The following is a 21,368-nucleotide window of genomic DNA, read 5'->3' as shown; positions in this document are numbered from 1 at the left end:
TCACATTGAGCCTGCAAATGGGTGGGAAAATATGGGATACAAATGTAAAAAACAAACAAACAAATTACTGCCCAGATTCTTTACCACTAGGTCTATGGCTGGCGGTAAGGTCTCAGACCCAAAATAGACGTGCAGCAATATTGATTTTGCCGCACATCCATTTTCAGCCAAAAAAAAGAGGCCTTTTTTACAGCCACGCTAAAAAATGGATCGGCGCGTGCCGAAAACCTGCGCCTACACTGCTGCAAGCCATATTTCAGCACGCCTTTGTAAAAGGACCCCTAAATTTTTGAGGCATACATAGAACCATATTTTCCAAAGCCAGCTATTTTTTATTGACTTAACGCATACTTCTTTTGGCTTAAGCTACATTACTTGGCCAACTCTAGCCCTCATTTTGTACTTCCTCTCCTTTTTGCCAATATGGCATCACTACAGAAGAGACCAATAAACCCTTACTAGATCTTGTTCTGCTTCACGCCTGCTATAGTGCACTTTGAGGATAATTTGCAAAAGAATTTTTGGGGCATAAACTCTGCTTATATGTGTATAGTCTCTTCTGAATGAGCTGTAATCTATTGAATTGGGTTTAGTTAGACCAATATACAGTGAGTTGGAGTAGTTTAGTATAGTAGATACTAGTGCATGGATTGCTATGATCAAATCTATGCATTCTAAGTATGGCTATAAGTTTTAAATCATTCAACCAATCACTAGTCCACAATAGAGCATTGCCTCCTATCCGATGATTTTTTTAAAGCTTTCTCAGAAATCTATCATAAAGGATTTCATCAGACATCTTCTGAAAGTCCAGACATACCTTACTGACTGCTTAGCTTTATCCATGACTTTCTTTGTTAAATACATGTGGGATCTTCTCTATTAAGCCTTGTTTATCTGTAGGCCCAGTAATTCTGTTCTTAACAATAGTTTATATTGTTCTGTCTAGCACTGATATTAGGCTCACTGGTCTGTAGTTTCCTAGATCAACCCTAAAGCTGTTTTTAAAAATTGCCATTACTTTCTAGTCTTCAGATACAGTGACATGTTTTAATGATTATTTAAACTGTACCAGTAGCAGGCCTGCAATTTCATATTTGAATTCCTTCAGAGCTCTGGGGTAAGTGCCATCAGGTCCCAGTGATTTGCTACTATTTAATTGATCAATTTGTTCTGGCTTCTCTTCTAGATTCACAGTGATTTGTTTTAGTTTCTCCAAGTCATCAAGTACAAAGAATAGTTCTGGAATCGGTAACTACTCATCATCCTTTGCACAGAAAACCAAAGTAAAAAATAATTTAGTTGTGCTCCTATGCCTTACTCACCCTCAGTGTCCCTTTTGCCTCTTAGTCATGTAATGATCAAACTGACTCCCTTGGAGGCTTCTTGCTTTTGATGTACTTATTAGGCTTTTCCTTTTTAGCAAGTTTCTTCTCAGATTCTCTCATGACCAGGCTTATTAATGGTTTGTACTTAATTTGATAGTACTTAGATTCTTTCCTATTTTGCTCATTAGGGTCTGCTATCCATTTTAAAGGATTCCTGTCTGTCTCTGTTTCTTTCATAGAATCACTTATCCATGCCAGTACTTGTTTGGTCTTCATTTGACTTTTTGAACTTGAGGAATACATTTTATCTGGGCTCCCAAGATGGAATTTTATAAACAAATTTTTTTCACCTCATGCAGACTTTAAACTCTTACAACTGTTTCTTTTAGTTTCCTTCTAATTTCCTTAATTATTTCATATTTTCCCTGTTTAAAATGAAATACTATTGCAATAGCTTTATTTATTGTTTTCCTCCAGTGCTTATGTCATGTTTGATAGTATTATTATTGCCAAGTAGCAGTGTTATTCTTTTCACCAGGCCCTAAATCAGTGTCAGTTCTTCCTGGCTTCGGGTACAGTTTCTCCATTAAATAGTCATTTTTGCCATCCAGAAGCTTTACCTCTCCGACATGTCCTGATGAGACATTCACTCAATTGACAATGGGTAGTTGAAATCTCCCACTATTATTGTGCTTCCACTATGATACAAATTTGAAGGGTGCTGTAAGAAATGAATCTCAAGAAAATAAAAAGAAAAGTAATTAGGGGCCTGCCTAATCTATGCAAGAATTTCACAGTCTTTTATATTATTCTGGTTAAGTGGACATTGCCGAACCCCACTGGTACATTCTTCCCCATCACATGTAGAAATTCTGGCCATAGATATTCCAAAGTATATTTTGTTTCATAAAGAACTTGTATCCACTGTGCTGCTTTTTTTTTTTTTTTTTTAAGTATACAGTGCCACTTCACCATTGTAATATACATGTCTGATTTATAGCACCAGATTCAGACCAGACGATTTAAAACAGCACTTAATTTACTTTATGGTTCATCAATTTAGTGTCAAATAAAAAATTTGTCTGGGGCTAAATTACTGATGCCAGTGCTCTACATAGTGATATAGTTCACTGGCATAACTAGTCAGGGGCGTAGCCAGACCTCACGGTGGAAGGGGGCCAGAGCTTGAGGTTGGAGGCACATTTTGAGTGCCACCTCGCCGCCCCCCCACGTCACGCCACGCCACGCCTCACCTCACCTCACCATCTCGCCTCGCCCCCACCACCACCTCACCTCCTTGCCGCTTCCCCTCACAAAGAAATACCTTTGCTGGTGAGGGTCCCCAACCCCTGCCAGCCGAAGCCTTCTTCAGCACTGGTCTCTGGTGGAGCCGCATTCGCTGCCCTGCTCTTCTTTCTTCTTGCTCCTCCTGTGCATGCTGATGCTCCGCAAGAAGAAAGAAGAGCAGGGCAGCGAACGCGGCTGCGCCAGAGACCGGCGCTGAAGAAGGCTTCGGCCAAACCAGGGGCCTGGATGAAATTTGTGAGAGCCCATGCCCCCGTGGCCCCCCCATAGCTACGCCCCTAACCTAGATGTAGTGCTATCACTGCCATAACTAGAGCAGGGGAGATCAATCAATCCTTTCCTCTCATATAAGATCAAATGTACCGTGGATGAAGTTCCTTCATTCACCTGTGGGGAAAAGTATTGGCCATGAGATTTAGATGCTACCTCTACAAATTATAAAGATAAATAAAGCGGATAATCTTTTGAAGTACGGGCTATAAAAATTATATAAAATATAAAAAAGGGGAGGCCAAGATTTCTGTTTCGATAGTTGAGCTATAGGAAAGTGATAAGTTATTACTATTTTATTTTATAGGGTATCTTTGTCCAAAGAACATATAGATAAGTTTATATAATAGAGACACCATGAATGATTAAGACAAGTCAGACAGGTAAAGGGTGCTTTCTGCCCTGAAAACCTTACAATTGATGTGACACACCACAAACTATCGTTCAAAATGTGCTATCCTTTACCAAGGGGTCCAAGCTGCAGTAAAAGGACCCCTGCTAACTCCAGACTCCGTTCCTTTTATCTTGCTGCACCATATGCCTGGACTAGACTTCCTGAGCCGGTACGCGAAGCTCCATCTCTGGCCGTCTTCAAATCTAAGCTAAAAGCCCACCTTTTTGATGCTGCTTTTAACTCCTAACCCTTATTCACTTGTTCAGAACCCTTATTTTATCATCCTCACTTTAATATTCTCTTACCTCTTATTTGTCCTGTTTGTCTGTCCTAATTAGATTGTGAGCTCTGTCGAGCAGGGACTGTCTCTTCATGTTCAAGTGTACAGCGCTGCGTACGTCTAGTAGCGCTTTAGAAATGATAAGTAGTAGTAGTAGTGATGTCGGTGCAGGGGTTTGCCTTGAACTGAGGCCCCCTTTTTCCACAGCAGGTAAAAGGCCTTTTTTTAAAAAAAAAGGAAATGGCTGTGTGTTAAGTTAACCATTTGCCGTGTGGCCATTTCCTCGAGGAGCCCTTACTGCCACCTGTTTAGGAGGCAGTAAGGGCTCCCACGCTAACCCGCTGGTAAAACTTTAAAAATATTTATGAAGCACTGGAAATGGCATGTGGTAGAGGTTCCTGGGGTAGCTCGGCTCTAGTGCCGAATTGCCACATGGCAAGGCCACGGTGGGCTTGCCGAGCTTTAGTAAAAGGGCCCCCTAAGCTACTAAATTTCTCTTTATGAAGTGTTTACTGTATAAGACCTAAACCTCTTTGCATTTTCTATTTCTTGAAAGCCATTCACTTGAGCCTTAAAAGAAGAACCTGTGGGAAAAAGTTCAGACTACATTGTTATGTACTTGCTGCCTCTTCTGACACTCTGCAGGGATAAAGTTGGTTCCATCTGAAGTACAGAATACTAAATATAAGGGAATGGGTTTTCTTTCTGTACTGGAGAAAAGGATAAAAAAGACATTGATTTCAAGTATTGATTTTGCAGAAAGGGACCATTTAAATTCCAGTATCAATATATCCAGGGTCAGTAAATTAGATGTTATTTTAATACATCATTAATTGTATATTCAGTAAAAAAAAATAGTTGAATGGAACAAAGCACATCTTCTGAATCATATGGTTTACTATGACATTCAGGAATACACGCTCTTAAAGATACCTACAGCTGTGCCACCTACAACAAGCATATTTTCCAGGAGGGAGTAAAGCCTAATTTTGAAAGATGTTTCCCCAAATCACAATGCAGAAGAAACCACTTTACGAAGTAGCATCAATACAGGGCTGGTGTTGGACATGCTGGTGGGGGGGGGGGGGGGGGGGGGGGAGGGAGGCAAACTTACATTGGAAGGCTGCACTTTCTTCTACTTTGGGCAGGTTAGGGCCTTCTGTGGCATGGGGGCCCAGGGTAATTGCCCTGTTTGCATCTCTTTCCCTAATTCCAGCCCAGCTTCAGTATAGCTTCAATTCTGCAAAATTCCTGAGCCAGGCAAATTGCATAATCCCCCAGATTCTATATATCATGCCTAAAAATCTGCATGGAAATCGAGGTGTATTCTATAACAGTGCACATAACTTAATTGGTTAACTAGTTAATCAGTGCTTTGAATTGGATGTTAACAAGCACTAATTGGCATTAATTGAAATTTATGCTCACAACTTGCTAAATATATTCTATGTAGTTGAAAAGGGCAGAGTGTGGGTGTTTCTAAAATCTATGCGCATTATTTTAGAATACACCCAATCTGCGCCTAATCTAGGCATCGGGATTTACACTAAGTAAAACATGGTCTAAATGGCCATGACTAAATTTGATCGCGTGGAGAGGCGCTTAGAATATTACATATACCACGTGGAAATTTAAGCCTATTCTGTGAAATATAGACATGCTTTAGAGAATAGGTCTTGGCGGAATTTTTTTACATGCAGATTTTTTCAGGTGCCATATATAGAATCTAGCCCAGTATGTAGAGATATTTTCATAACACAGGAAGAGATTCCAGTCCTGATAATTCTTATTTAGTTCTCTCTCTCTTATTTCCCTACATGATTTTTGGACATCTTGGAACCTGGTAGAATTAAGGCCATTATTATGTTTACATTTTTGCTATCCCTTTTCACCTTTGCAGGAAAGGTAATGTTTGCACATTTATCAGCATGATCTGTTTAGTGGGGAAACACCTGAATCATACTCCTTTAACAGTGAATTGTGATAACCTTTGTAATATTTGTACCTTTCCTGTGAAAAATGGAGGTGTTGGAAATGAATGACAACCATACACCTTGCAACTCTGAGAATAAAAGACACACACTACATGAGCAATACAGACTTCTGTTTCCAGCTAGACTTTCCCTTTCAGCACCTGGCATTGTATTTAACAGGTCACTTATCTTCTCCTTAAAGATTTAAAGTGAAAGGTCTTTTTAGTCCATCCCTTCTTACTCAACATATTTAATTGCACCCCAATGGTATTGTTTAAAGGTCATCCACAAAACGCCCAAATTCAGTTTAGGCTTGAACAACTACAGTAAGATCTTGCTGACCATTCCACAATAGTAATTCAAGAAAATTATTCCTACCTAAAATTTTCACTTTAATTTAGGAACCAATGATCAGTTGATTTAGTATCAAGACCTTATTGTGTACAGTTAAGGAAAATATTATTGCATCCTATTTAATGAAAGAATGGGCACACCTAAGATAAGTGAAAGGAACTGTCATTTGCTGAGACCTTAGTCTACAGTCGCTAATAAACCTATCAAAACACAGTTGAAGACTTCTTTTTAAAAATGCTTCGTCTTGCACCACTAAGCTGTGGGGGAAGATTACTGGGTGTTTGTGCCAGGTTTGCATTACAGCAGAGCTGGCCTAAACTTTACAAAACCAAGATTCATAAGACTTCCTTTAACTCAGCATGCTGAAAAGCGTCTTGCCAAAGGCTTTTGAATAATTAGCTCCAAAGGCATTATTTAGCACGTTTTAAAACTAAACCTTTCACTTTTCCCAGCCAATACTGAAAATTAATAACGAGGATTTTGTAATATTATTAAACTATGCTCATGGGGTTTTATTTCTTGAATTATGAATAACTGTACTTATTTTACAGGTGTAGCTCCATAATTTATTAACACAAGTCAACGGGCTAAACGTAACACAGAGGATAATAATAAAAAAAAAAATCATCTACTGGATAGCAGTTTTATGAATATCCTAAACTAATTTTTCCCCCAGAAGTTACTGCTGCTGGATATTAGCGTTTTGACACAGCTGAACAATGGTGGTGGGTAAAATTCATTATGCCTTAGCTTTCATAATCTTTAATCAACAACAGAATTCATGCCAAACCTATAAGTTCCTGGCTCAGTGCCCCCTGAGGAAACTTTGACGGGCAACTTGCGTGGGGCGTACTGGTGCCATGTCTGGCACCCTTTTCCCAGGCCAGTGGGCAGCGTTAAAGGGGAAGGCTCTAGCAAGGCCTGCAAAACTGGCACCTGAATTAAGGGTGAATTTGGTTTAAGCCACTGGAAAGGATTTGTTTTCCTCTTTCTCCCCGAAAGAAAATATTGCTCCTGCTCTGACGTCTCAGTGGGGACAGGCAACGCGTTTCCCGTTGCCTGTTGTTCTTGTGAAGAAGACTGAACCCTCCTGATGTAGACATGGCGCCTCTTGGAAGGGCAGGAAGACTCCATTCCAAAGTCCGACAGAGCCGAATGCTCCTGCCTGGCGGTAGATGAGGGCGATGGTGCTCGCTCCTTCTCTGTTCTCTGCTGAACCGAGGCAGCCGTCTGGGTTGAATTAAAACGATCCCGTGCTGCTGGGGCGTCTGCATCTGTGCAGATGTGCATTTTCAGGTGCTTTCGCAGAGAACTGGGGTGTGTGTACGATTTCTCGCACCCTCTTGCTTTACAAATGTAGGGCTTGTGGCTGCAGTGCACGTGAGTGTGTTTCTTTCGGTCACTGCTGTTGGCAAACCTTCTATTACAACCTTGGAAGTCACACTTGAATGGTTTCTCCCCTAGAATAGAAACCCAAATGCTCACAAAAAAAAAAAAAGGAACTGAAGCGATCGAATATGTAAGAAGGATGATAATAACGTGTTAGCAGGAGGCAACAAGTAATTTCCAAGATCAAAAGAACCTATTATTTTAGGGATTATTTTTCATACCAGGAACTTTACACTATCTAGCTTTGTAGAATTTTCTGTGATCTCTGGTGCTTACAATATGGACAATATATCATCTAGAACAGGGGATACCTCAACATTTGGTAAAACGTTAGGCTCTTGCGAATTTGTGAAAAGAAAAAGCAGCTATGTCGCCTTTTCATTGGATTACTCTTCTTCCATAGACCATTTACCGCCATAGTTACCGTTGCTCAGGACTGTGTTACATTGCTAGGGCTACACAGGAGCAGGACAATCAACTTTATCCATCGATTGCTGCCTAGATTAATAAATAGATAGTTAAAAGGAAAGAATCCCTTTTTGTTCGCTATAATGGGCTCGCTCAGAAGTTGCAGAAGTTCAATCAAAAATCATTTTAGGGTTTCCGAGAACCCCCTCCCTCCCACCCCCACCCCATTGCTTGAACATTTCTAGGGTTGGAATCGCATGCGCTGGCATTCTAGATTTATTATACATAAAATCTCTCTCTGTACCCATAAAGTGTGTGCATGTAGGCACAGAGCTGCATGCAGATATATTAATAGAATGAACTAGTTGATATGCATTTGCAATGGAATACACTGCCCGCATTTACAAAGTGGGTTGTAACTATTTTTGATCTGTAGTAAAAAAAAAAAAAAAAAATCACCTAACCATGTATAGGATTGTGCTTTTGATGTGCTAAATTTGAAGGAGACTGCTTTTTTTTTTTTTTTAAACTCATGCCAGAAGAATTTTAGCAGAACAGATTTTAATAATGACATCAAACTAAGCAGCAGATGGTGACAGCTATCGCGTTCAACAGTTAATATTATACCATATTAACCTGTAGGGAAATTAACCGTACGGTTTTCTCCGGGTTTTGTACTTTCGAGATGAAAGACACAAATATTAGAAGTGGATTTTGTTATTTACTACTAAACCAGCTAGCTAACTAACCAACCTGTGTGGATTCTTTTATGTATCTTCAGGTTTTCAGATCTCGCAAACACTTTTTCACAGCCAGGGAACGGGCATGAAAATGGTTTTTCCCCTGTATGCACTCTGACGTGATTTATCAGTTTATACTTGGCTTTAAAGGGTTTCTCCTCTCTAGCGCAGCCCTCCCAGAAACAAATATGGTTGGTTTGTTCTGGTCCCCCGACGTGCTCAGCGGTGATATGGTTAACTAACTCATACAAAGTGCTGAATATTCTGGAGCAGGATGGCCCCGAAATGTGCTCTTTGCTGTCAAACCACTTGCAGATCAGTTCTTGCTTGATGGACTGTCCAGTAAAAGTGAGAAATGCTGCTTCATTCCCTCTGTTCGGTGCAATGTTCATTGTTTTGTAACCTTCTAAGAACGGCGCGATAAAGTGGTCCCCTTTGACTCCAGTCACTTTGCCGAAGTCCGACCTTCCCATCAGATCTCTGGAGAGCCCCAGGGCTACCTGCCCATTAATATTTCCAGAAGTGATCTTTGGCTTCTGCACTTGTTGTGATGAAGTGGAGGAAGGGCGGGTTTCACTTTCTCCGTGACTGGCTGGGTCTTGGTACATCCCAAACACACGGTGGTCAAAAGTTGCTTGAAGAAGGTAAAACTGATCTGCAACTCCGGGCGTGATTGATCCCGAGAGATCTTGCTTATGGGTGAGATAGTGTGACAATAACCAGCAGCAAAATGAAAGAAAAGTGGGTATCCGACCTAAGAGAAAGACGAAGCCTCTCTAGAATCGGGCAAACTGTGAGTGGAGGCGAGTTTTAAGGAATTGCCAGTGGGGTGCCCTAAATTTTCCAGTAGCAAAGGTGGCAGCACCATGCTGAGTTCGGTATTACTATCCCCAGGGTAGAGAGAGAGAGAGAGAGAGAGAGAGAGAGAGAGAGAGAGAGAGAGAGAGAGAGAGAGAGAGAAACTATTGAACCTTCTCTCATATTGGTCTGGCTATAGGTGGGTGAGAACAAGCAAAATTAATTAGCCTTATTCCTTATATTTGCCGAGATGTTAGCGTCCATAACAAATACAGTCAGCACTTGAAAGGCTGCGAGAAGCTGGCAATATCTCTGAAACATTTGGGGGGCTCTGCGCTGTACTATGCCCTCATGATTCATAGCCCTTAAAGTGATAGTAAAATGCATCAAAACATGCCTGCAATGTGATATATAAAAGCACAGCGGGACGATCTGCTTTCAGAAAGGGGGTTTGATGATTGGATAGGCTTTGGCATGATTGGCAAGAGCTTAGTTTGGTAGAAAGAAGACACGCAAGCTTTCCCAGCATGATATCTTTTCTAAAATATATCACACTATCCTTTGAAAAGCACCGCACAGGATAAGAAAATAACGTTTCACTGCTGGCTTTATAGCAAGATTAAAAAAAAAAAATACAACCGAAATTAAAAAAAAATAAGAACAACAAACAAACAAACAAACGAAAACAAAAAGTTCCAAATAAAATGTTTTAATTAGCTTGTTCTGTCATTGTTTCTTCAGTGCTGGTACATATTTTGAGTACCCTTGAAACTCAACCGTTAGCTACCCCTGAACCTCAGAATCACAACCTTTTCCTTTGTACACTTGGCACAAAACCTGACAGGCAGAACTAAAAAAAACCAAAACACACACACACACACACACACAAAACCCAAAACACACTGTGACTAAACCAGAAAGTTCCTTGTATAGAAACTTGCAGATGGTTGAAATACTTGGAAATTGTGCCAATTTTCTTTTTGGAAAAATCTGAGAGTAAAATGGGGAGGGGGGGGGATGGCTCAGGAGTACTGTATTCTATGTTTTTATTGTATTCGCCTTGGAATGTAAGGTGACATCTCAAATTTGATAAATAAACACGCAAACAAACAAATACGTTAATAAAATTAGTGCAGTGTTAAAAAAAAAACATGTGCGTTATTTTAATTGCTATTATCTACCAAGGTCACAAGTAAATGAAGACGGTATAACTTAGAACTCACAATACTACTCCATGAAGCAGCTTCAGGGTCCTTATGTTTTCCGGTGGTAAATTACCCACACTAGTTCGGAGGCCACAAAACCATAGTTATGATATAATACATAGATAATGCTGAACAATTGGCATTTCTCTTTTGTATGAGGACTTTATGAAATCATGCTTAACACGTGACATTGTTAAATATGCCACTTTGCCATTTTCCTGTAGTGTGTGTTGTTTATTACTGTGTCAGACTGGAATTTAATTCTGTTTCAGTTCATTACCTTCCTTCATTTTACTAATACATAATATGGAACACATATAAAAGTAGCAGTAAAAAAACAGAGAAGGGATCATAACTTTAAGGATTACTATAACACTGTTTACAGCGGTAACAGGATTAAGGAGATGTAAAAACTAGCGAACAAGTCTAAGACAACTCACTACTATGTGACCTAGAACTAATTAAGGTCATTTTCTGTAGCATGTATGCTAAAAGATGAGAGTGGGGTGGTCTTTGTGTTAATTATATTGTATTTTAGGGTTTTCTCTGAAGGGCTAATGGCAAATAAAACGTTTACGTTTTCTTTTCCATGGGCGGAACCTATATTCTGAGATGCCGGACAGTTTGTGTATAATTTCATCTTTCTCATATCAAGGTTTCGGTTTGTTTTATGCCACACAAATTTGACTCATGGAATTAGTATTACTTTGATATTACTTCATCCTGATAAAATTTCAGTCCTGTCTCTGTCACACATGTGTATATTGTTTTCAAAAAATATTAGTCTAGGTTATCGTCAGTACTTGATGCTTAACCTAATATATAATAAAATGAACATTTAAAGTGTTGATTAAAACTAAGCATGCAGGTTCTTATATATTTGTGGGAAATGATTAGCAGTCAAGTTTGTGACAAGTCTTACATGTTACCTAGGGGGAGGGGTTAAGCTAATAGAGTTTATTTGTGTAGATATTATATATTTTACTTGTTATAGGATTAAATATTGATATTGTTTTATGTAGAAATCGCTGGAGCAGAGTACGTTGTAACAATTAATGTTTAAATTTAAATATCAGTAAGAATGCGGTACTTCTTTATCTTTTATTATTATCTTTAATAATTTAATAGGACTAAGGGAATCATTGAGTAAACATTTAAGAAGTTCATTAGCAGAAGTATTTCTGGTCTTCCTGTTAGAAGAGGAAGGAAACAATTCACAAAAGTCTACCAGAAAGGGAAATAGGTATCTGTTGACACTTCATTGAATAAAAATCCCGAAAGAGAGATAAAATGTTTGATTTGTCCGCAAGGTACTTTAAAAAAAAATAATTCAACGGATAACAATTAAGATATTTACACACAGGATGCGTTGAAACCAAATTTATAAATAGTTCGGAATTTAAAACTCATACTTTGAAAAGAAGTGACATATAAGTGACAAATTGATATAACATATTAAAAACAGTCCGTTCTGATTGAATAAAATAAAAGGCAACACATTTTAAATGTTCAGTTTTGGATAATGGATTGCCCTAAGATCATTTTGATAAAGATGCAATTTGATAAGGTTGCATAGCTGTAAAATAAAGCATGATGACATAGCATAAAAAGTGTTCCAAAGAAATCAACCACACATTTGAGATTAGCACAAAATAAGAAAAATACATGTAAGAATTTAGCTTAAATGATAAAGATACTGTTTTCCCTTAATACTTTGAAATGTTCACGAGATTTTGATAAAAACAAAATTACCAGAATGTTTCAGACCCTTAAATCAAACACAATTGGGTTATATGAAATACGTTATTTAAATCATTCCAAACTACAATGTCGGTAAAGATTTTATGGATTGTAGAAGAAAGGTGTTCACATAATTTCAATGTTAATATTCATACCATGATTTATAATTGTTCTGATTATACTTTCTCCTGTCCTCTTAAGCTTTGTTATCAGGAAAGAAAAAAAAAGAAGCGAACATATAAATCCTAAATTGGAGCTATATTTGATATTGTTCTATACTTTTTTCTTAAGAGGTGATATTCCTGTTGCATATGATCAATTGTAGGTATATGGCTGCATATAGGGGAGGAGTAGTCTAGTGGTTAGAACACGGGGTTGCTGAAAACCGCGGAAACGCAGGTTCAAATCCCGCTGCTGCCCCTTGTGGTCTTGGTTAAACCACCTAACTCTCCATTGCCTGGAGTACAATCACTCTATTAGACTCCAAGGACAGCAATACTCAGTGTACCTGACTGTAACTCTCACCTTGAGCTACTACTGCTGAATGAGGTGTGAGGTCAAATCCAAAGAAATAAGTGCAAAGAAAGAAAACTCTAGAAATCCCGTACAACTAACATAAACCCTCAAATGTTTACATTTATTGGGCTTGTTTGCATCGCCCTTAATCCAATAGCAGCAGAGCGGTTTACAAGACCAACAAATTAGAAAAAGGAAAGGGACTTCACTATGCAGTGTAATCTCTACTTCTCTTTCATGGGACTAAGCTGTTTTCCCCTCATATTTGTTGAATGTTAGTTAGAGTCTCGTTTGAAAAGTGAAAGTTGATCGTACGGTAGTTATCAAGTGGATCATAGTTGGATTTCTTTGAAACAGTTTAAAACAAGGAAATGAAAGTAATGAAAAAATGTGGATTCCCTCTCAGCCCTCCCTGTCTCTCACCTAACCCACCCCTCCCTCGTCCTTTCAGACTGTCACTGAAATACTCTGATGTTTCACTTATTCATGCTGTTACTTATCAAAATTTGCTTATGTCTGATCTGACCAAGAAGGGCTACCTTCGAAAGCTAATCAAAAAAATGTATCGTTAGTCCAATCTTATTTTCTTTTCTCTGTTTTATTTTATTTTATTCTATTTCTATTGAATACCTGTTTTAATAATAATCCATCTTAAACTCATTTTTGGTACAAGTCAAAACGTCTTTATTTCCTGGACAGAATAGTCAGCAATAATATATATTTTTTAATTTGCTTTGCTTTACTTACTTGTTATATCACTTTGTATTTGAAAGCATGGAAAAAATACCCAATGAGACAGACAATGGTCCAAGTCTCAGAATTAACATGCTGCTATATTTCCTAACTCCCTCCCCCCCCACACACACACCACAGATACTATAAAGAAATGAGCATAAGAATGGCTCACAAAATTAAAAATGTCCCCCGTTATTCATATTAACGCGTTGACAGTGCCTGAGGAAGTAAGCCTGTATAGCCGAGGACAGGGATCCAGAATGAGGACTGGGGCTGGTTCTCCTCATGCTAAACAATGGAAACTTGAATTTCTTCCAGGTTCTCCTGGCCAACTTGCAGGCGGCTTATTGTTACCACCTGGTCTGTAAGGTGACCTTTATTAGCTCGAAGGTACCAAGAACTATCTGTGTTATCTAATGGCAGCCAATGTGGACATTTAAACTCGGATAGAAAAAAAAAAAGTACTGAATTAAAAAAAAAACAACAACTATGATCTAAATTGGTATCGAGATCTTTAAATTACTGTCAAGATTCCAGTCAGACAGTATCAAGCTGTGTATATATATTTTTTGAATGAAAGAGGGAACGTTGTTAATTTTAACTTTGCAACAAGTTGGTACGGGTATTGATATTTTACCACGCATAGGGTATGCTATATTGGAGTTTTTCCTCAAGTTTAGAAATCATAAACGAAATGTAGTGGAAGCTTTGCCCTTTTAGCGCTATCAGAACTGAAATAATAACATTTGGGGTGCAGGATTTCCTTCAACTCCTACATCCCTTCCGTCAGAAAACTCCGACAATGCAAGTCCATATGCTGCTTATTTCGAAAACAGATACCAGATACAAATAAGAGTAAATGATTTTTGCCAACTTAAAACTTCTTAATGACTGTCTTACAGTACTCCGTTTTATCTTGAATGACGATTCATAAATTATATTTTTTTTTTGGGGGGGGGGGCGAGGAAGAAAGTCTAATCAGCAGAAATGCTTACAAGTTTTGCTCAATAGTTTACATCATTCACACTATGGAAACAAATCAATTAACTTGATCCTTTTCCAACAAAAAAGATTAACAGATGAAAGTTCGTCAGCGATACGATCCTTTCTACTGGCAAAAAAGTATCATAAAAAGTGAGGGACACTTTAGAGTAACCGTTTTGATATTTTATTGGAAGTTCTGCAGAAGATAGAATACGTGGAGAGGATTTGCTGACTAAATAAATATGTAAATACAAGGAGATCTTTCCAGTACTTTGCAAATACGTGTTTAAATACAAGCTTCCATAACTATACAATTCCTAGAGATGAGTGCTTCATATTTATTGAACACTGAATATAGGAGAAAAGAAATCAACTGGTAAGCTACTGAGAGCTGTATCCTGAATTGTGAAAAGCTTATTAACTCAGAGTTGTGAATTATCAGAAACGTCCTAATAACAGTCAAACCTACAGTGAGGTAAGATTTAAATATTATATGAAAACATGTTTTTTTCTTATGTAGATTGAGAAAGCATTATTTTTGCTTGCACAAATGCTAGATAATGCTAAATTTTAATGGCAAGAGGAATGGAAAAACTCAGTGTAGCCTATCCATATTTTGGCAAACAATTCTGGTATGAAGGGAGGCACTCTTTCCTAGTTAGGGCACATGAAATAACTTGCTTAGAACCCAGTTAGAGAAGGGATACCTTTTTCTATAAAAACTGATTCCAATGAAATACAAGTGTACTGGGTATTCTTTACAATGGATGCTTTGTAGATGAGTTTTCCTATTTATATAACCTGGTCACAGCATCATCAGTACAAAATAGAGTGCATACTGAATCACCATGTATTCTTTTGTGATGAAGTGATGTAGTTACCCTATCAGTCCACTTGAGTGCACGGAAATTATTTTACACACTCTATTTTTTTTTTTTAATGATGATATAGTAACATAGTAACATGGTAGATGATAGCAGACAAAGACCTGCGATTCATCCAGGTTGCACAACAAGATAAGCTCCTAGTATATGATATGATAACATATGTATACTTGATCTTTATTTTATTTATTATATTATATTATTTATTTATGACATTTATATCCCACATTATCCCAAAAACAAATTCGAGTTCAATGTGGCTTACAGTTTAGCATAAAAAAGCAAAGCTTGAATTGAGAGTAACAGATTAGCAAATATACTACAAGTGTACAGATTGATAGATTCACAATACAGAAAAGAGACAAGATTATCAACTGCTTATTATTATATTAACTAATGTAATGAATTCTGGAATGCACTGGCAAAGAAATGAGTTTTTAGCAAGTTTTGGAATTGTAAGTATTTAGGATGAAATCTAATAGATTTTTGGAGAACGTTCCAACATTTGGTCCCAATATAGGTGAAATCAGCAGAAAGTACTGATTTATATACCACATTTGTAAAATTTGGTGGAGGAAGTATGAGAGGCCCTGCTTCCAAGGAAGGCTTTATGTGAAGATATTTCTATTAAATGGTTTATATAATCTGGAGCCAGGCCATGTAATATCTGGAATATAAAGGTACAAAGCTTGAACTAGATCCTGGCTTTAATGGGGTGCCAATCTTTAGCTGTCCTTGTCATTTTCAGGGCAGAGACCCTAGATGTCTGCCCAGCACTGGCTTAATTTTCAACTACTGGAGTTGCAGTTGAAGCTGGCTCCAGCCCAACCAAATTTAACAAGTCACAATCAGGACACAGACCATAGAAGTCTGCCGGCACTAGCCTTACTTCCCAACTGCTGGATTTGCTACTTAAGCTGTCCTTTCCTGGACTAACCTATTACATTTCTTGATTAACTTTCCAGAGCAAATACTTCCTTCCTCAGATCAGAAATCTAATCAAGAAAAAAATGTAGTCCAATAAAAAAGGCATCATAGTGTTGTGCTTTTGTTAACCATTTCTAATGCATTTGTGAAGTAATTAAATGAAGCTTTAAGTGTTGACAGTTTGTCTAGATATTAAAAAAAATTAAATCTGGAAAATAATAGATATTACACCACATCTAAGCCTAACTTCTGAAAAATTGGAAATCTTGAAATATCTGGCTACCAATTTTCACACAAATAAGAAAAATGTTTGAAAAAAACCATTCAGGTTAACTTTGATGATAGCCTACTGTGTTCTTTGGAGGTTGTGGAATTTGATAAAAATAAGAAACTTTTGTTTATTGACATATATAACTTGATCTCTAAGGTTATGCTTGTGGGAATGGCAGAAACCCAGCATCAGACCACAGTAAATTATAATATTCACATTATATACATTTGATAGGTGGCTACAGATTTCCTTTATATTATACATTTAAAAAGGTGTCCACTCAGTGTTTTTTTTTCTTGTCATGCATGTTCTTAAGCAGCCAAAAAAAAAATGTGTAATGGAAGAGCTTTCATTGGACAGCTTTTCAAAATAATGATGAAGTGATCATTTTCTATAAAAAAAAAAATTACAGTTTAAATAAATGACAAGTACCATTCCATTATCTGTTAGAAGTAATTTTTTTCTGAATTTGTCCAATAACTGAATGAAAAAAAACCCAACAACCCCAAAGCAAAAACCTGTGCACATGTCATTTCGGAAAGCAAATGATATGTATAAATTGTTTGTTTGGGATAATACAGGTGTATATTACTATAATGTGTTTAAACATCACTACTACAATATAACAATGTTATTTTTTTACCTCTGTTATGTGGATCAAATCAAAGGCAAGAATTGTGAACTGTATTCATATTTTAGATGGAAGAATCTATACTTAGTGGAAGCCTGTTCTGCCACCCCCAGCCAGATAAAACTGTCTTATCTTGGAACTTGCCAGCTGATAGCCTAGGTAGATGGCGACTGGTGACTTGCTCAGCTCACATGCCTTCGAGCAGTTTGGTGCTTCTGGTTGCCCCTCAGGATGCAGTCACGCGGAAAGGGTCAATAAACTGTGTGTCCCCGCAAAAGCAGGACAATAAAACCACCCTCCGGGTCACAGGTCACCTCCTCACTGATTGAGATATTCACAACTTTATTCCCCTTAAAAGCCAAGAATATTTTAGAAAACCGTTATTTCTGGAGGAGTGCTGATTAATGTGGGGAGAATAAAGAAAATCTTCAAAGGAACGGGTTTGTATTTGCAGCCTGCAATATGTGGATTCTTGACTGGTTCTGTGATGTACATTCTTTGCTTCAAGTTATGTCAAAACTCATTTGTTTGTTGTTCTACCTGATCTTGGCAACATGCATAGAAGTATACATACATATAAATAGGGAAAACAGAAAGAGCTCCTGAAGAGAACTGTCTTCTCTCATCCTTTACTCATTCTGGAAACAAACAAACAACAAAAACAAACAAACAAACAAAGAATAAACAAACAAACAACAAGAACAAAGTCCTCAAAGTAGTTGCACTTTACTGGACCTAAAAAGAAATTTGCTATTGCTACTTAAAATTAAAGCACTTTCTAGGTAGCACGTTTTGTTGGATTTTTACATCTCTAAGCAGATGAAAACAACAAGGGGCTGTTCAACGATATTCAACAATATAATATTTATGCATTCAGAAATTAGTATTTAAAATAAAGTCCAGCATTTGCCACTGCTGACAAATTCAAGAGCTGACAGAAATGGCTATGTAGCTTTATATTTAATGATCCTGATGTGAACTAGAATAGGTAATCTTTCAGAAGCTGCTTCAATCACCATCATAAGCAGCGGAATGGGATGGACCACAGGGGCCATGATGCCCCTACAAATAGTTTTGCAGAGAGATGGAGGGGCTGGGACGCAGCTTGGCCCTCTCCAACAAAAAGATGTTCGGTTGCCCCTGAATCACCTAATCTTACAGCTATACATTTTATTTTTCTAAAAGAGAGGTGTCAAGAAGGGAGAAGGAGGAGTGTGTAGTGAAATAGTCCAACAAAAGTTCAATAGACTGAGAGGGACAAAACACATTTAATTCTATAATTCCTGGATCTATCTATCTATCTATCTATCTATCTATCTATCTATCTATCTATCTATCTATCTATCTATCTATCTATCTATCTATCTATCTATCTATCTATCTATCCCTGTGTGTGTGTGTGTGTGTGTGTGTGTGTGCGTGTGTGTTTATCCAGGAATGATAGATAGACAGAGTTCTTTATTTAAGAAGATACAGTTTTATCACTACAAAAAGTACATTCTAGGAGCTTATGGACTCAGATTTCTCCATGTTTGCTCACAATCCTTACTAGAACTTATTGGCCAGACTGTTTCCCATAAGTTCTTGATTATAGAGATTATATAAAATGTTGAGCTACATGTAAATAAATAAATAAATAAATAAATACAGAACTGTATTGCCTAATACGCCAATGTTTCTTCAGAATTTTCCTGTAACTAATCATTTTGCACTGATCCTCCCTCCCTAAGCTCCACTCCCCACTCTCCAACTTCCCCACCACCACGCTAGAACAGAACCCAATTTATTCCAGACAGAAGACATCAAAATATGGAAGTGAATTCATAATCTGTCTTCTTTTTATTTATTGTATCTCAGTGAAATCACGACTTCCTCAAACGCATAACACAGTTAAGAGGGGATTGGTAAATGTAACGTGATCTCGTAAACAGCTTGACAGTTTCTATTCTTTAGGTGGTCATTTGTGAAATGCCTTACCTTCCTATAAGTTCACACTATCCGGCGTTTGGTCTCTGTTTTACACACATATTTTCATTTATTCTTAGATGAATTAACATTTTGCAGTGGGACGTATTACACAGACTGCAGAACTGTGTATATAATATATATCGTTTACATTTTCAAAAGATAGCATTATTTCTTTTCTTTTTTTTTTTTTACCACTGTAGCTGCACTTCGAGAACCACTGACAAAAACCAGTCTTCCTATTTCTTTTCTTTTCTACAAGCTGAGCCCTGTGTACCTCCCCGAGTCCACCCGAAGTTCAAGGGTACGTGTGATTAAATTGCAGTGATTGACAGTCACAATGCAAATACCTCATTCTCTTCTGGTTTTGCATTTAATTACTTCACAACTGCAAGATGTTTATGACTGTGGAGGGCAGAATAAAAACTATTTTCTTTCAGGCTTATTAGTGATATGTTTGTTTATAATACAGTGACTTTAGGCATACATTTAGAATTAAAATATTTGCCAGCTGATTCAGTAGCACTGAAAAATCTCTTTGAAAGGCTATCCATCCTTCACTGCTGTACAAACAGTTTACTCATTAATTACACTGGAAAAAAAAATAAAATAATAACAAAGCTGCATTAAAACACAGAGAGAGACTAGGAACCTCACGAAAGATAAAAGCAAAAGAAGGGAAGTTAGAAATAGTATTCTGATCAGGTATAGGATCGTGGTGGACTTTGGTCCTGAGGAACTGAGTTTGATTCCCACTTCAGGCACAGGTATCTCCTTGTGACTCTGGGCAAGTCACTTAATCCTCCATTGCCCCAGGTACAAATAAGTACCTGTATACAATATGTAAGCGGCATTGAGCCTGCCATGAGTGGGAAAGCGCGGGGTACAAATGTAACAAAAATTAAAAAAAATCGTCCTTCCTGTTCTAAAATTATAGGGACAATCAGCCTGGAAAGAGTGTATTTTTCCTTTCAGGAATGCCATATTTAAAACAGTTCATGCCATTATATACAGAAATAAATCAGAAAACAGCAGCCTGCGGAAAGTTGACCTGCTGCTTTCAAAGATTTTGAAAATCATATGGGTGTAAGATTTCACCACTATAAACCAAGTGTGGGGGGGGGGGGAGGGGGAGGAAAATGATAGAAAACATATGTACTTTTAAAACAGAAGCAAGAGCATTGCTCACCCTTACACTTTTTTTTTTTTTGATTAGGTATGGTGAACTCCTATAACTATTACATTCGGTTCCTTTTCTTTTCACGAAAATTACACAATAAAAACTGCGGACAGTATCTGAGGTTGAAGCCTTGACGATTGGCAGCACTACCCACAACTTTCAGAACCCTGTGCTAATTCAACCCCTTTCTGTGATTGATCGAAATTAGAATGGAAAGGGTTAATGCACTGCACTATGTACCCATTGCCTCGACACAAACATATCAACAGTAGTGTCCTAGTGTCATAAATTAAGTTTCTAAGACGTCAAAGGAAAAGGAATAAATGTAAAAGTCACACGAGTACGAATCCAGAGATCTTGTAGTTGCATTTCTTCCCTTACTTTTAATGAAATGGTTAATATATAGCTTGATATTAAAAACATGGTAAAGATTGGATGTATATAAGTTCCTTACAACCTGTGGAAAGAAAAACAAAAAACAAAAAAACCTCAAAACATATATCATGGGATGCTGTTTTACTGTGCCGTCAGAAATATGCAGAAATAGCAACCATTTAATAATTATATGGAGGTTTGCTGATGTAGATGGTTGCACGTGCAAAACAATGGTATTTCAACCTAACATTCCTTAAACTTTTGCGCGAAAAATATTTCGGTAGCGCCTTTGTGTTGTCTAAACTAAGCTGCCATTTCCTGTCGCTCTCCAGCCACTTCGCTTCTTCACCCTGGCTCTGCAGCTAATGATCGACTTTTTTTTTTTTCGTTTGTTTGTTTGTTTGCAAAACTGTCTACACTTTCCTGGGAAATGCCAAGTTTAAGTCCTTCTCTTGAACGTGCGGGAAGGTTTCTTTTTAAAGTGTAGCAGACCGACACAGCGCTACGAACTTCACTTACTTCTCGGAAGACTGTTTATTTTTACAGCCGACAAGATTTACACATCTGGATGAATTTATCAACTTCCTCCTAAATCTCTCTCTCTCTCTCTCTCGTTTTCCTCTGTCTCATTTCCCCCCATTACTCCTCCGCTCCGCTTCCCTCCCCCACACACAACAACAACAACAAAAAAAAATTACAACCTGAACTCCAAATCT

At 37.7% G+C, this 21,368-nt stretch overlaps 1 protein-coding gene across 1 annotated transcript; it reads right to left on the bottom strand.

Annotated features, from left to right (window-relative positions):
* Positions 1 to 6,666: 6,666 nt before the first annotated feature.
* On the bottom strand, positions 6,667 to 9,049 carry LOC115474438 (zinc finger protein ZIC 4-like). Its single transcript, XM_030209897.1, has 2 exons — positions 8,455 to 9,049; positions 6,667 to 7,364 (listed from the first exon to the last, which is right to left on the bottom strand). Exons 1-2 carry the CDS (start codon positions 9,047 to 9,049, stop codon positions 6,667 to 6,669), a joined length of 1,293 nt encoding a protein of 430 aa, XP_030065757.1.
* Between the last annotated feature and the right edge of the window lie 12,319 nt (positions 9,050 to 21,368).

The sequence above is a fragment of the Microcaecilia unicolor genome, chromosome 7 (genome assembly GCF_901765095.1).
Source record: "Microcaecilia unicolor chromosome 7, aMicUni1.1, whole genome shotgun sequence".
NCBI lineage: Eukaryota > Metazoa > Chordata > Amphibia > Gymnophiona > Siphonopidae > Microcaecilia > Microcaecilia unicolor.
This window is presented reverse-complemented; position numbering and strand designations above follow the sequence as displayed.